Source organism: Protopterus annectens, chromosome 13.part0 (genome assembly GCF_019279795.1).
Source record: "Protopterus annectens isolate FY-2018-M chromosome 13.part0, PAN1.0, whole genome shotgun sequence".
NCBI lineage: Eukaryota > Metazoa > Chordata > Ceratodontiformes > Protopteridae > Protopterus > Protopterus annectens.
The window spans coordinates 957,178,752-957,194,262 of record NC_056747.1 but is presented as its reverse complement, the minus strand read 5'-3'; the positions used below and the strand labels follow the sequence as shown (position 1 = coordinate 957,194,262).

General features: G+C 40.6%; 1 protein-coding gene across 4 annotated transcripts in view; it reads right to left on the bottom strand.

Annotated features, from left to right (window-relative positions):
* LOC122787814 (signal transducer and activator of transcription 5B-like) overlaps positions 1–15,511 on the bottom strand; it is a 2,227,565-nt gene that overhangs the window by 238,272 nt on the left and 1,973,782 nt on the right. For all 4 annotated transcript variants that reach the window (XM_044054718.1, XM_044054719.1, XM_044054721.1 and 1 more), the window contains one exon: positions 8,750–8,892. In XM_044054718.1, the coding sequence (XP_043910653.1) occupies positions 8,750–8,892 (143 nt within the window). The remainder of the gene's footprint in view (positions 1–8,749; positions 8,893–15,511) is intronic.

Here is a 15,511-nt window from a genome sequence, read left to right as displayed (position 1 = left end):
CTTCGCTGTTTCAAAAATTAAGAATGTCTCCTTAGAGTTAATTCTAAGTAATGATGATCCACAAACAGTATTCTTCCCACCATCCCTGTTTTTTACCCAACTGGCATAGTTTCATCAACAACGGTTCTCTCCCTGTGTAAAGCATTCACTACTATATAACAACATTAACTTTTTTTTTGTTTTATTGTACTACCACTCCATCCTTTACTTTCTATCCAGCTGCCATGGTTTCCAAAACACTTGCTCTTTCCCTCTCAAAGCACAATGAAAATGTAATCAATATTGACCAGGCTGGCCACAATTCTGTGCAGTAGTGGGACCAGGGCTTAAGTATGACCCAGATGAACTGAGATCAAATAGCAGCTCAGGTGTTGGAACTACTGTGTGTGTGTGTGTGTGTGTGTGTGTGTGTGTGTGTGTGTGTGCGTGCGCACGTGTGTGTGTGGGGAGGGGGTGGCTTATGCTAGCTTGCCAATCCTGAGGGGGTCTATTTCGAAATCTTGATGCCCATACAACCAATGTTCATTTATGTGAGACGAAAATAGCGAAAGATGAAATACCTGAATGGTGAAAATTTCCCAGGGTAAGGAAACACCTGCCCAACATGCCCTTTTTTTCAACTGTAGTGCGATCCTGGTGTTGGTATATACAGCTGGGGGGGGGGGGGGTTAGTTTACATTTGGGTAAGTGTTTACTTACGCTGGGAAGACTTTGTATTTGGGTATTTCACCTTTCACTGTTTTTGTCTCGTGTAAATGAAGGTCGGTTACATGGGCATTGGGATTTCGAAGTAGATCCATCTTGAGAAGACAGAGGGATTGCAGAGGTTTCTGATAACCAATTACTCCAATGTAAGAAGAGAATTGCACATTACCAATGAACATAATTGGGGAATACAAGTTTGGGAATCACAAGCTGGTGAGAGGAGTCCTCAGATGCTCATTTTTAGAACAGGCACAAATGGTGTGACCCAGGATCTACAACAGTGATGTGGTTCTTGTGTCAGCCATCTAAGGGCAGACTAGAGACTAAAAATAATAAATATCCCTCATAGTCCTTATACAAACTTGGGCTGCAAATAGGGAGAGGCACCAAATAGCTCCCTTGTGTAGGCACAAAGTACAGTTTTGTACCTACCATAAATGTAGATGTTCGAGTGCTAATACAGCTGCAGTCATAACAGATGGGTTCTCCTGCCGTCAGGCGGGTCCTCGGTCGGCTGAATTCCAAAGTTTAGGTCCGGTGTCGGTTGTCGTCGCTTTCTTTCCTGACATCAGTGCGACAGGGGTACATAAGACACAGCCGACGCCATTTTCTTCAGTCTTTCTTGCCCCAGATGTCAGGTGCCCCCAGAAGAAAGGCAATATATATATATATATATATATATATATATATATATATATATATAAAATATATAATCATGCAATGCAATATAATCAAAAATCAGTAGTTGCAAGCAAATACACCATAGAAGGATAACCCAAACAGGTTGTAAGATGAGGAGTTAGCCACTAGGTCTGTACCCAGAGGGGAAGGAGGGAGGGAAACCTGGACTGCAGCTGTATTAGCACTCGATCATCTACATTTATGGTAGGTACAAAACTGTACTATGTTCATTGTGCATACAGCTGCAGTCATAACAGATGGGTAGAATCCCAAAGCTACGCACAGGGTGGTAGGCACTAGGTGGAACTGGGAGGAGCCAGAATGCCCTGCAACACAGCAGTGGCAAAGCCTGCTCTAGTTTTGGAGTATAAAGGTAGGTGGTAGTGTTTAGTGAAGGTATGCACAGAACTCCAAGTGGCTGCCTCCAAAATATCTTTGGTAGGGACTCCTCTGAGGAAGGCTGTAGAGGTAGCTGTGGCCCTTGTGGAGTGGGATCTGATGCCTGTAGGTACAGTTTTACCATGAAAGGAGAAACAAAACCGTATGCAGTGGCCTATCCATTTTGAAATTGTCTGTTTGGAAATTGGCTTCCCTTGAGCTCCTACAGCATAGGACACAAAGAGTTGTTCTGATTTCCTGAAAGGCTTTGTTCTGTCCAAATAGTAACGTAGCTGTCTATGGATGTCTAAGGAATGTAGCAGCCTTTCCCCTTTGTTTTGAGGATTGGGGTAAAAGGTAGGTAAGTGTATGGCCTGATTTAAAGCTACCCTGGATACTACCTTAGGTATAAATGACGGGTTGGTTCGTAGGGAAACCCTGTCCTGATGGAAGATGAGAAAGGGCTGCTCAGCCATGAGGGCTTGTAGTTCCAAGACCCTACGAGCTGAGATAATAGCCAGAAGGAAAGCTGTTTTCCAGGACAAATATTGCAAATCTGTGTAGGCAGCTGGTTCAAAGGGAGGCAATGTTAATTTTTCTAGAATGTAATTAAGATCCCAGGCTGGTACTGGTTGTTTCCTTGGAGGTCTTATATTCTTAGCCCCTCTGAGGAACTGCCTTAAGAGCGGGTGAGAGAATAAGGGTGGATCAGTGTTGTATTCTGCAGAAATGGCTGAGGCATGGATTTTGATGGAGGAAAATGAAAGTCCACTGTTCAACAGCTCAGCTAGATACTGTAATATCTGAGGCAAATTCAGTTTTCTAGGATTCTGGCCCTTTTTCTCATTCCAAGCGCAAAACCGTTTCCATTTTGTGGAGTAAGCTTTTCTAGTAGATGGCCTTCTGGCCTCCAAAATGACATCCTGCACCTCCTTGGAGAGTAGGGTCTGTTGTGGTGTTAAGGAATTTTCCATGCAGTCAGATTGAGTGTTTTCAGCTGACTGTGAAGAGTTTTGTAGCTGTGCTGAGTCAGGAGAAGAGGCATTAGAGGTAGGGTCCAGGGAGGAGAATGTGTTAGGCTCCTCAGGAGTGGGTACCAGTGTTGTCTTGGCCAGTCTGGAACAATCAGTATCAGCTTTGGTCTGTCTGCTCATGCTTTCAAGAGCACCTTGGGCAGTAGAGGCAAAGGTGGGAAGGCGTAAACTGTCCGTGCTGCCCAACTGAAAGAAAGGGTGTCCACTCTCCAGGCCTTTGGATGAAATGTCCTTGAGCAGAATTTTGTCAATTGATGATTCCTGTGGGAGGCAAAGAGATCTATGTCTGGCCTTCCTCACGCTTGGATTATCTTTGTAAACACTTGAGGATGCAACTTCCATTTGTGCGGGTCTGTCATATTTCTGCTTAGATCGTCTGCCAGCGTGTTTTCCAAACCTGGCAGGTACTGTGCTTGAAGCTCGATTTGCCATTCCAGAGCCATGCTCCAAAGTGACATGGCCAGCCTGCACAAGGGGTATGAATGTGTTCCTCCTTGTTTGTTTATGTACCACATTACTGTGGTGTTGTCTGTTCTTATCAATAATTGCCCTGGATGCAGGAGGTCCTTGAAAGCTGTAATTGCATTTATCACTGCTAGCATTTCCTTTTGATTGATGTGAAGGTGCTTTTACTTTTGGGACCATTTGCCCTGAATGCACCTGTCTGTCATGTGTGCCCCCCAGGCGTAGTCTGAGGCATCTGTTGTGATGACTTGATTTGCTGGAGGCTTGCAGAATGGTAGACCTGTGTTTGTTTGGCATGCTTGGGCCCACCATAGAAATTCCTTTTGCAAACATGGAATTAGTGGTATTATTGTTACCAAACTGTGGCTGTGTTGAGACCATAGGTTTTTTTAGGTACCACTGAAGTTTCCTCATATGCAACTTTGCACATGGGATTAGAAGAATGCAAGATGCCATGAAGCCCAGAGTCTGCAGGATTTTCCTTGTAGTTAGCCTGGTACAATTTGCTAGCATCTTGAAGTACTGAGTTAGTTGCCCCTGTTTTTCTGGCATAAGATAGGCCATCTGGGTGTTTGTGTCCAAGTTGGCACCCAGGAAAATTATTTTCTGAGATGGTGTTAGCCTGGATTTCTCTTTGTTGACTGTGTATCCCAGAGAATTCAATAACCGTGTTACATAAGCCAGATGTTCCAGAAGTATGTGTTTGCTCTCCGCTTGGATCAGGCAATCGTCCAAATAAGGGTAAATTTGTATCCCTTGAAGTCTGCAGTAGGCAATTACTGATGCCAGGCATTTCGTGAATACTCTGGGCGCAGTAGATAAGCCAAAGGGCAATGCAGAGAATTGATACTGGATTGAACCTGCAAGAAATCTGAGGTATCTTCTGCAGCTTTGTCTGATTGGGACATGCAGGTATGCCTCCTTGAGGTCCAATGTTACCAGCCAAGACTCCTTGCCCAGCATGGGAAAAAGCTGCTGTAAGGTGAGCATCTTGAATTTTGGTACGAGTAGAAATGTGTTTAGGATGGTTAAGTCCAAAATGGGTCTGCAATCGGTTCCCTTCCTTGGTACCAGGAATAGTCTGGAATACAAACCTTGACCTTGTTCGTGAGTAGGTACCTCTTGACTAGCTTTCATGTCCATGAGCTTCGAAATTTGTATTTGAGCCTCTGCCCTTTGATTGTGTGGCAGGTTCGGCATGCCTCTCATTTTTGGAAGAGTGTGAAAATGAAATCTGTAGCCTCTGTTTATAATGTCCAGGATCCATTTGTCTTTTGTGACAATATGCCAATTTTTTGAAAATAATGCCAGCTTTCCTCCCAAGGGTGCTGCCACCTGAGCCTTGCTTGGCATGCAAAGGGGAAAGTCATTGGGTTTGTTTCCTGTTGTTGTGCATTGTCTTCGCCACCTCTTGGTGCTGGAGATTGACAGTGTCTGCCTCTATATGATCCTTGAGATTGTCCTCTGCCCCTTGTGCACCTGTATCTACCTCTTTGGGGCTTGTCCGTGGCTGGAAAGGACCGGTTTTTTGAAGGCCAATTTCTGCTAAAACGTGGTGGGTGTACCTGTAGAAAAGCTTTGACAGTTTGCATAGATTTAGCTTTTTCTTCCATTTTCCGTAGTATCTCCTCAGCATTAGTACCAAATAATACATCCTTTTGTACAGGAGCATCTAGAAGTTTAGCTTTAACATGATCACGCAAGGTTTGTTCCCTAAGCCAGGCATGTCTACGAATGACTGATCCTGTAACAGCAGCTCTACTTGAAGCCTCTAGAGCATCATAGCCACATTGTAAGGTGTGTTTACCCACCTGTTCTGCACTATGCATCATATCCTGCAACTCCTTCAAATCTGGTTGTTCAGGTTGTGAAATTTTATTCCTTAATTGTGATAACAGAAACTGCTGATATTTAAGCATATGGAACTGACAATTTAAGGCCCTCATGGCTAGGGTGGCCGAGGTATATACCTTTTTTCCCCACCTTTTTAAGGATCTAGACTCTCTCTCGGAAGGTAATGGATTCTTAGCAGTAGAGGCCTTCATTCCCTTGGGGCCTTGAGAAATGGTTTCAGGGTCAGCATTATGGCTTTTGTAAAGAAATTGGTGTGAGTTAGGAACTCTGTAGTACCTATCAGGCTTGACTGGGGCAGGAGGCAGGAATCCGGATTAAGGCAAGCCTCCGAGTAAACATCATCAAGTATGTCCAAGACAGGAGGTATCGCCAGAGGTCTGTGCTGAGGTAGCAAAAGAAATTCCCTAAGCCTTTTCTTGGAATCTGAAAAATCTTGACCTTCCCAATGGAAGTGTTCCCTCAAGGTATGCAAGGTTTCCCCGAAAGAAAAATCCTCTGGGGGGGATACAGAAGGAATGGACTGCTCTGCATCAGAATCTTCAAAAGGGGAGTACGAGTGTTCCTCTTCATCAGAATGTTCTGAAATAATGGAGCCCTGGTCAGAAGGGGGGGAATCTTCCTCCACTCTGGGTCTCTTGTCCGGAGGGGGTTGGGAACCCCTGATAAGAGTAATTAAATCCTCAGCCATTTTGAGCATCTGCTTTTTAGGCATGGGGCCTGGAGATGGGCCCTGTGCAACAGGCCTCTTGGAAAGCATGGCCGATTTAGACTTAGTAAAGGCCTTTATGGAAAAGGAAGATGAAGGTCTGAAGACACCATGGGTGGAAGTGGACCTGTCCACATTAAGAGGTTCAACACTCACAGTGGCTTCGGTAGCTGTAGTCAGAGTATGGGCCGAGGAACCTGCGGTCTTGGTTACAGAAGACACCACCAGAGAAGTGTCGTCGGTAGTCAGGGGCTGCGTAGGCGCCTCGCTGAGAACCGGACCATGTGTAGCCGGTTTTGGCGTGGTGTCGGTGGAGACCGCGGACCTCGCGTGTCGGTCTTTGTCCTTGCATTTTTTGGACAAAACAGTAGTCGGAGTCTCCGACGACATTTTATAATTAAAAGCTTTACCAAAAAAGTGCTGGGCGAACTCCGCCCGATGCTTAATAGTGCGTTTATTGAAAGTAGCACAAAAGCGACAGCCCGAGACGTCGTGGTCTGGGCCTAAACAAGGTATACAGAGGGAATGGAAATCCTTATGCGGCATTTGCTTCCCACAAGAAATACAATTGTTAACTTTGTCTGACATCGGTCCGAGGCAAGAAAAGTTTCCCCAACGGGGTACTTAGCTTTAAAGAAGACTTCGGTTTCCAAATTTTTGTAATTTCAGGAGCTGGCCTACCGGCACTTGCGAACTGCTTCTGCTTCGGGCACCGCGTGGCAAAAAAGACTGGGGAAAATGGCGTCGGCTGTGTCTTATGTACCCCTGTCGCACTGGCGTCAGGAAAGAAAGTGACGACAACCAACGCCGGACCTAGACTTTGGAATTCGTCCGACCGAGGACCCGCCTGACGGCAGGAGAACCCATCTGTTATGACTGCAGATGTATGCACGATGAACATCTAAAATTCATCCTGAAAAAGGGATGGCTCCAGTCTAGGGGAGGTCAAGACATACTGTCAAGTACCATTGGGATGAGAATGTCCCCCATGAGCAGACAGGTTGAAAACTGGGCGTGGACAGGGACACATTTTTCTAAGGTTATATAATGGGTCCACTAGTCAACAATACAATGGAGGATGGGAGGATCAAGACCTAAGGAAGAGGGTGACTGTCAGCAGGCAAAATGAGAAAAGGGATGAAGAAAAAAAATACTCACATCTATGCTGGCCTCACCTTTCCATACTGAAGTTCTCTTCCTTCAGTGGCAAGCCTTTCCTCTGATTCAATACCCACGGTGTCTTTTAGAGAAAATGTCCCACTAGGCTAGCAACCTCTTTTCAGGGGAGACCTGAGGTGGTATTTATATTACTAAAGGAAATTTGGCTAGGGCTTCAGTGAACTTCCCCTCCTCCTTTTGATATGTGCTGTGGGATCTTTCACATCCACCTGAACTACAACCAACTCAAACAGATGAGGCCCATTTAGCATCTCATTCAAAGGATGGCTCACTCAAGAGTGCAGTACCCCACTTATGCTGCACTGCAGTGTCAGCAATTGATCTACCTGGTGTGGGAACAGAACCCACAGTCCTCTTCTCCAAAGGTGAGCGAGTTACTTGTTGCACCACTAAGAGTCCACCCTACCATTTTCACTCTTCCAATATCCAAAAACACCACATAACCTTAATTTTATTTTTCATACTTCATTCTTCAGTTTACTGAGATGCATCTTAATCTGATCAAGTCCCTCAACTCTCCCTGTGTCCTTCTCCTGGCTATCGGTCATTTGTTGCCTAACAGGATCTGTCACCTCCTATTAGCTTTGCAGGCATTCTGCAATTCACAGTGACAATTTCAGTCCTTTTCATGTAAGCATCAAACTTTCCCATTAAGTACCACAGCTTAATTTATACTGCCTCCATACTCCTAGTCTAATCACTCACTTTCAGTCAATACCTTTTTCATCCCTCTAGGTGCAAATGCTGATCATTACAGCAACTCCAATCCAGATCAGCAACTTGTTTCTCCTCAGACTACTCTTCCTCCAAGACACAAGCCATCACAGGACGGAACCTATTTACTCACTTAACTTTTTTTTTTTTAATACTTAATGGGGTAGGTAGAGCACAGCACAGGCCATTAAGGCAACAGCAAGACAACAGTCAACCAAAAATTGTATAAAACAAATCTTAGTACTGTATAACAATACCAAGAACCTATAAATACAATATTAACATGGACAAAGCTCATAGGAGTAAATACAATGCAGATCAATTAGGCATACATGGTACAAACAGAAGTCTATACTACTCATATCCTTTGAACTGTTAGATACCTTTTATGAGGATGGCAGGCACGTACTATGGATGTATTTAGAGTTAAACAACTCTGGCAAAAGTTAATCTATTTTTAGGAATTAGTTCCAGTTTTAAGCTGGTATATAGCAATCTAAAGTGAAACTTACTGTTGAATATGTTATTATTTTATCCAGGCAAGATAAAGCAAATATTGTCTTGTAAGTGCTTCTTTGGGAGTTTCCTGAATGCTTTTAAATTATTAGTGTTGCTAATGATTTGTGGATTTTAACAAAAAGTGCACCAAATAAGCTAGAAAGAATGAAACAGAAGTGGAACAGAAAAATTTGCACCAAACATGCGACTTTAATGCTTCTGTTAAGTTGCTGTCACTCAAATACGAAAGCAACATTCAGAAAAGCATCCAGTTTCAAGTACCATCATGCTACATTGTATTCATCCTTTCTATATGAATCTATGGTGGCAACATGGGAAACAAGTTAAGCAGGTCGAATGTTGTTATATATATATATATATATATGTTCTATTTTTCAGCATGCAACAAATATGTGGTTCAATTATTTTTACAGATATTCAGCTTCTAACAAATATGCACTTAAAAGCATTTCATGAACTTAACTTACTTAACTTTATTTATAAATTAGGATGACTGACTCAGTTGAAATCTTACCTGCTTTATTTGTATTATCTGCTACCCATGCTATTGTTACACCACCAATCTCTGAATCACTGAATCGTAACAAAAATGTTCCATTGGGTTTGGACAGAAGCATGTCTTGTGCTTGCTGCTTGTTTACAAATCCCAGAATTGCTCTACATACAAAAGGAAACAAATTCAGTTAGTTAATATAAATATAAATGAAAAAGAAAATGACATGCTCATATGTACATAAATACAGATGCACTCAAATATCACAGTCTTCGTGAAAGGCTTTCTGCAGTGACTAGAACACTTGGGATACTGCAGCCTTCAGTACTTTTCAGTTACTGGGGCAACACTTTCAACACGATCGTTCAGCTGAAATCCAGTACCTTAACATGTCTGTTAACCACATATGTGTAAAAATGATTTATCTTAATGTTGTTGTTGTCTTTCGGCTTTTCCCGGTTAAGGGTCGCCACAGCGGAACTCCGGTCCGCTAATGATTGGCAGTAGATTTTCACGAACGCCAAGGTGCCAGCTCGACATTCAGCCTTCAGTGAAGGCACGCCCATTTACGCATGTCTTTCAAACGCCCACCCAACCGCGGGGAGGACATGCATATTTCACACAGAAGGCACTAATAATTAAAAAAAAAAAAAAAAAAAAAAAAAAAAAAAAAGTTAATTTTAAATGTTATGCACGCCTGGTTAACAGACGTGTTAAGGTACTGAATTTCTGCTGAACGATCGCATTGAAAGTGTTGCCATGATAAGTTACAAAGAGAGAAATTAAATAAATAAAAATAAATACAGCAAATTTGGATAAGATTTATTTTTTTTAAACTGTCATAATATCCTGATATTTGCCCTACATTAATTGCACAAAATGAACAATCTCCATCTAAAATGTCTTACTTTAAATTTCGTCCATGCAGTTCTCAACTCATGATCTGACTGGCTATTACATACCACACCTCCGTGCCAGGCCTCTGTCACTCCCTTCCCCATTCAACTCGCTGGTTTTATTTACATAACTTAACTTCATCTAATTTCTTCCTTTTTAATGTGGATAGCACACTTGGTTATAAAAAAGCAATGTTTATGTATTATTTTAAATCAGATTAACACGTAAGGTACTTACTGTGACTAATGGCACAGTACAGTGGAGAGGAGACGCTTTTTTTTTTTGGGTCTTTTGAATAAAGAACAGCGGGGGTGGGGGGGTTTCACCTGACAAGGTACAAACTGTAGGTATTTACATGTGAATAACTTATTTTTGCTTTTTTTGGGGGGTAAAGGAAATCAGCAATGTGGGCAATAGGAGGACGGATCATAAGAATTTTAATTTTATAGAGAACTACATGCATATTTACAAGACTCATTTTTTTCCCGATGTTGGGCCATGTTGAGTTTACCGATATTGATAGTAGCTTTAAATCACTGTCATATAAACAGTGCTCATATTGTATCGGTCAATTTTATTAGGCAACAGCTCTTAATTTGTCTCCAAAACAAGGAACAGTACATCTCATAGTGTGGAAAGAACGACTGCAATGTGGAATTTTTGCTAGCAGCCAATTACAATCTTCAGTTTAAGGAATCTCACAGCGCTCAGCGTAACTGTTGCCCCGATATATAACTTAAATGCGTTTGCTGAGCTCCGAATCCAGTGTCTTGCCATCTATGTTTCCAGTTAATCTAAACAAGTGTGTGTAAAATAATGAAATGGGAATATTAAAAAAAAGGAGATATAACTTCTACATTTTTCACAAACCTGGTAACATTAACACCAAAAAGACATGAAAAGTGTTGCCCTGATAATGGAAAAGTACCCAGCCTTCTACTCATTCTAACAATTCTTTAACTCTCAAGCCTGTCTATTCAGAATGGGCATACCCTTTGGCTTGTGCATGGCATATTTTTGGGAGTTAGATATGCATGTTCTACGAACCTTAGGGCTTGACCCCCCCCCCACGCAATTGGAAATCATACCAACTCAAAAACACTCTAATCGAGTAAGGTTATAAAATTATAAATGCAAAGTACAGTTAATGGAAATCATGTGGCACTGCTACATCATGTGCACCCTAAAAAGCTGGGAAGCAAGGAAAGAAAAATGAAATCACTACGGACTCTCTAAGATCAACAAACATAGTGAGAACCCACATAGGTCTTCTTCTTTATTATTTTTTTATAACTTCTCCAAGTCTTCGAGGTTTCTAATACCATGATGGGAATGGACCCCATTCCTAAGTCAGTATGTTTAAAGTTCATGAGATTAGCACTGTTTCAGTCTTTAGCCAGAAGTGCTCTTTGCAGCACCTGCAATGTGCCCAGAATTTACTCCTCCTGCAATTCATACATGTACTGGTAATGTATCCAAGTACAAATGAAATTTTTTTTTTTATAAGACCCGTTGCTCCTACTACTATTGGAACTGTCTGGGTATCCTTCTTCCACATTCCACTCATTTCTGCCTGATAATAATCCTAGTATTTTATAACTTTGTGCCTCTCTGTACTTAAGACACTGCAGTCACTGGGTTTACCAAATTCAATGATCAATGCTACTTTTATTGCCTTTTCATGGACAACTATATCTGGTTTTCTTGCACCTTTTGAACTGTCAGTAATAGGTAATCTCATATGATATAAACATCATCATTTTATATAACGCTTTGTGGCTCATGTTTTTTCATCTATTTCATTATAATGTTTGCACAATTTCCAGTGCAACAGTCTTGCCACATTATTATGCCTTTCACGATATAGTCCTTCTTTTAGTGTATTACAACCAGCAAAAAGACGTGCGACTGTTTCCAATTCAGTTTTACAAACACTGCATTTGTCTGTTTCTCACACATGTTCAACAGACTCTGCAAACCAACGTGTACGTAGTACACTATCTTGGGCCACCAACATTATCCTTTCATCTTCTGGTTTAAATTCACCTCTGCTTAACCATTCCTACGTTTGATCCTCATCGACATGATGAGGTTGTTTCAAGAGTTTTCTGTACTTACAACTATATGCATTTTCCACATTTCTTGCCTTTTCATCTGATTCTTCACTTTATAATCTTTCTTTTGTTTTTGGCACATTCAGCTGCTGCATGATCTTTACCTACTTCTTGACACATATATGTTTCTGCTAAACTAAGCAGGGAAGTCATCTTAGACTTATTCTCATGTTTTAAAACTTTCACTATGTTTGAGTCTCGTGAAGTCAGCAGATATGTATGCAGTTCTACAATTGCAGATCTATACATGTAATTCATTTTGAGGAGGCTCACATCTCCTTCAGAACAGGGAATATATAGCCTTGTTATACACTGATTTTTTTATAAATTATTTGATAAGCATGAAGCATTTTTCTTGGTTTCCAATCCAACTGATCCAATACCTTTTGGGGCCAGTCAATCACTCCATAAGTGTAAGTTAGGGCAGGAAAAGCAAATTGGTTTATAGCTTGGACTTTGTTCCTAGATGTCAGAGCTGTTTTCAGTATTAATTTTAGTCTTCTAAAATATTCCTACATTTTATTCACATTTGTTCAAGTTTTATTGTTGATCCTTCATCAATTCCCAAATATTTATACACTACTTCTTGTTCAAGTTATTTTATATCACATTCCTGTCCCTGGCTGATATTTTCTTGGTGCTGTAGATTTCCTGCTTTAAAGGCTGGTTTTGCACATTTATCAAGATCAAATGACATTCTTATATCATCTGAAAAAGTTTTAACCACTTGCAGTTGTGCTTTCAATTTCTCCTCTGATGAACTATACAGTTTTAAATCATCCACTAAAAGATGAGAAGTTTTTACAATTCGTTGTTTTCTGGGAGCCAAATTGTAACCATGACCTAATATGTTAAGTAGACAGCTTAATAGGTTAAGGGCAAAAATCACCCTGGAATATTGCCCCTTTGAATTTTTATCCCAGGAATAATAATTTGTCCTTTACCATGGTTTAACAGCAAAGTGGTTTGCCACTGTTTCATGGTCACTATAATGTAATCGACCAGTGTAAGATGCATCTCATACATTTTAAGCACTCTTATTCATGAATGTGGGATACTGTCAAATGCTGTTTTGTAGTCTTATTCATGCCATACTTAGATTTTTCCCCTTTTTTATGGTTCTCCATTATGACTAACAAATGATTCTTTGTTCCATATGACTTTGTTACCCTTTTGTTCTATTGCTATGACTGAGTTTTCTTCTAAATGATTATAAACTCTGTTGGCATCAATTCCAGTGTATAGTTTATACATCGTCAAAAGGCAAGTTACTAGTATATAGTTTTTAGGATAGCTTGTATATTCACTATTAAGGATGAGTACTGTTTTTCCTGTTGTTAAGCAGGCTGTCATCTGTTTGGGGTTCACATATAAATAGTTTTTACTCATGTCTAAATCTTCATGTAAAGATGTTAATACTTGTAGCCAGAAGTTAGGTACTGCATCTGGGCCTAGGTTTTCCAATTTAGGAGCCTTTCTTAACTTTGTTTCAATTTCTCTGTCTGTTACTTTATCCCATTTCATAACTTGTACATTTAAACTTCTTATTCTTTCTTTTACTTCTAGTTTACCTTGTGAGGTCTTTGCTGCGGGTAAAACACTAAGAGGAATATCATGCAATAATTAAAAGGATCCATAAGGACAGGTGAGAGCCCAAAGGACAAGGTGAAGTTTATTGCATACCTTGCAGGATAACCTTCCACACAACGCTAAATTCTGGAAGTGGTTCAAACAAAACTGTTTAGCAAAGTTATACAATGGAAATGAAGTGGCTGCAATATAGGTGTCCACCACCATGTTGGCCAAAGGTCTATTAGTCTTTTAATAAAAAATAGATACAAATGGCAATCCAAATGGGCAAGGTCTGTTTTGCAACTGTAAACTATTTAAGATATGGAACACATGCACTTATCCTTATCACTAAGAAAAAATAGGAGATGAATGATCTTCTAAGAGCAACCGGTTCTTATGGAATAAAAGGTAAGGCTTGTTCTAAACAAGACACTAAAATTTAAGAAATCTTCTATCATGTTAACAGTTATAGTGTGCAAAGTTTATATCAGTTTGAACTATACAATTCAAATGGCATAGGTGAAAAGATTTACCTATAAAGCTCAGGTCTCAAGACAAAGTTAGATTCTTCACTATAGGCTGAAACTGAAGAATTCCCTTCAGAAAATGGGTTACAAGAGGACCAAGATGATTCATTTAGTAGCACTTTATCAAAATTCCAGTGAACCGTTCCTGTACTAACAAGTGGAAACACTGCCTATTACAGAATTCATAACTTCTGCCTTGAGAGATTACCACAACTATGTCAATATACTGAGTTCAAGGTCATTCAATTCACATTAAAGTTAAATTTTCATTACAAAAAAACAAACTTTCCCTGTTCTTTGAGGATGCATGGCCTCAAAGGGCAGCATATTTAGGCAACAGATGTGGCAGCTGAAGACCCACCACTGAGAGGGAGGGTGCATTGGAAATTAGTCTTCTTGCAAAAAAAAAAAAATTCTTATTTTTCTATGGATATAAGTTTAGATGTTTTTTTGCAATGCCTGGAACTTTCAGCAGTATGAGTTTTAAACTGTTTATGACTCACTGGGTTTTGACAAAAGGAGATATATTGAATCATCATGGACACATTTACAAGCTTACGTACAGCCAAACTATTGTTCTCTCCACCAACTTATGAAACAGTGACAAGGAAGAAGTGTACAATAATGATCAAATAAGTGAATGATCTGACTACAGTGAAAAGATAACATAGAGAGGCCAAGAAAGCTTAATAATTTTCATACTGAGGAAAAGAGGATGACCTTCAATATAACTGCCATTACAATTTACACTGCAGCTGTCCATGTTGAAGAGTTCCTACCAGCTTCTATGAACTTGGGAGATCTCTCCACAGAGACCCAGTGGTACAAAAAAATGAATTGTTGAGCAGTTGCACTTTCAGATGCAAAGGCTCATGGCATTCAGAATAGAATGGAAGCAGTTTATTTTGTGCCACCACAGTGCAAAAATATAAGCCTTGGCTTTTCCATATTAGCCTTCAATAGCAGAGATGGGAATGGAGGAAGACAATGTAAAGGAATCAACCCCCACATTCCTTTATCCCCATTTCAGTGAGGACCTGTCTACGCTTCACTGTTCCCTGATCTGTTGCAGAATCAAATGCATACAGTAATGCATTTTTTCTACACAACAAACTGGTCTACTTTCAGACTGCCCCTCCTTTGGAAGACAGCCTGTAGACTGTCTATATGAAGTACAAGCTTTAACAAAGATCCCAGTTGTGACTCTATGGGCTGGCTATGACAATCAATTTTAAGGTAGACATCTACTTGGATGATGTCTTAGCTTGTAGCCCACTAAAACCTAAATAGCATCTCTACAAAAAAGAACAGAGAACTAATTTCTTCTTCCAGCTTCTTCATATACCAATCCAGAACCTAACTCCCTATTCTCACAGAGAGAGAGAGAGAGAGAGAAAGACGGTTTCAGTTACTAGGAATAATTCTAGAACCTGCAGGCAAGGGTCACATTCTTAATCTCAAGTCCAATGAAGAGGACATGCTCTCCAGCAAATTCTCAAGTCCCTGGCCTACAGAAGACTCATACATGGGTCCACAGGGACCCAGAAGCATGCCCTTGAGGTGGACCTATTTGGGAAGAGGGGGAAATTGGAAAAGCATGTCTCCAGATCAATCATGAGAACAGGATTAAGGGTCTTAAATATACGTCAGATCCAAGAGATAATGAGAATTGC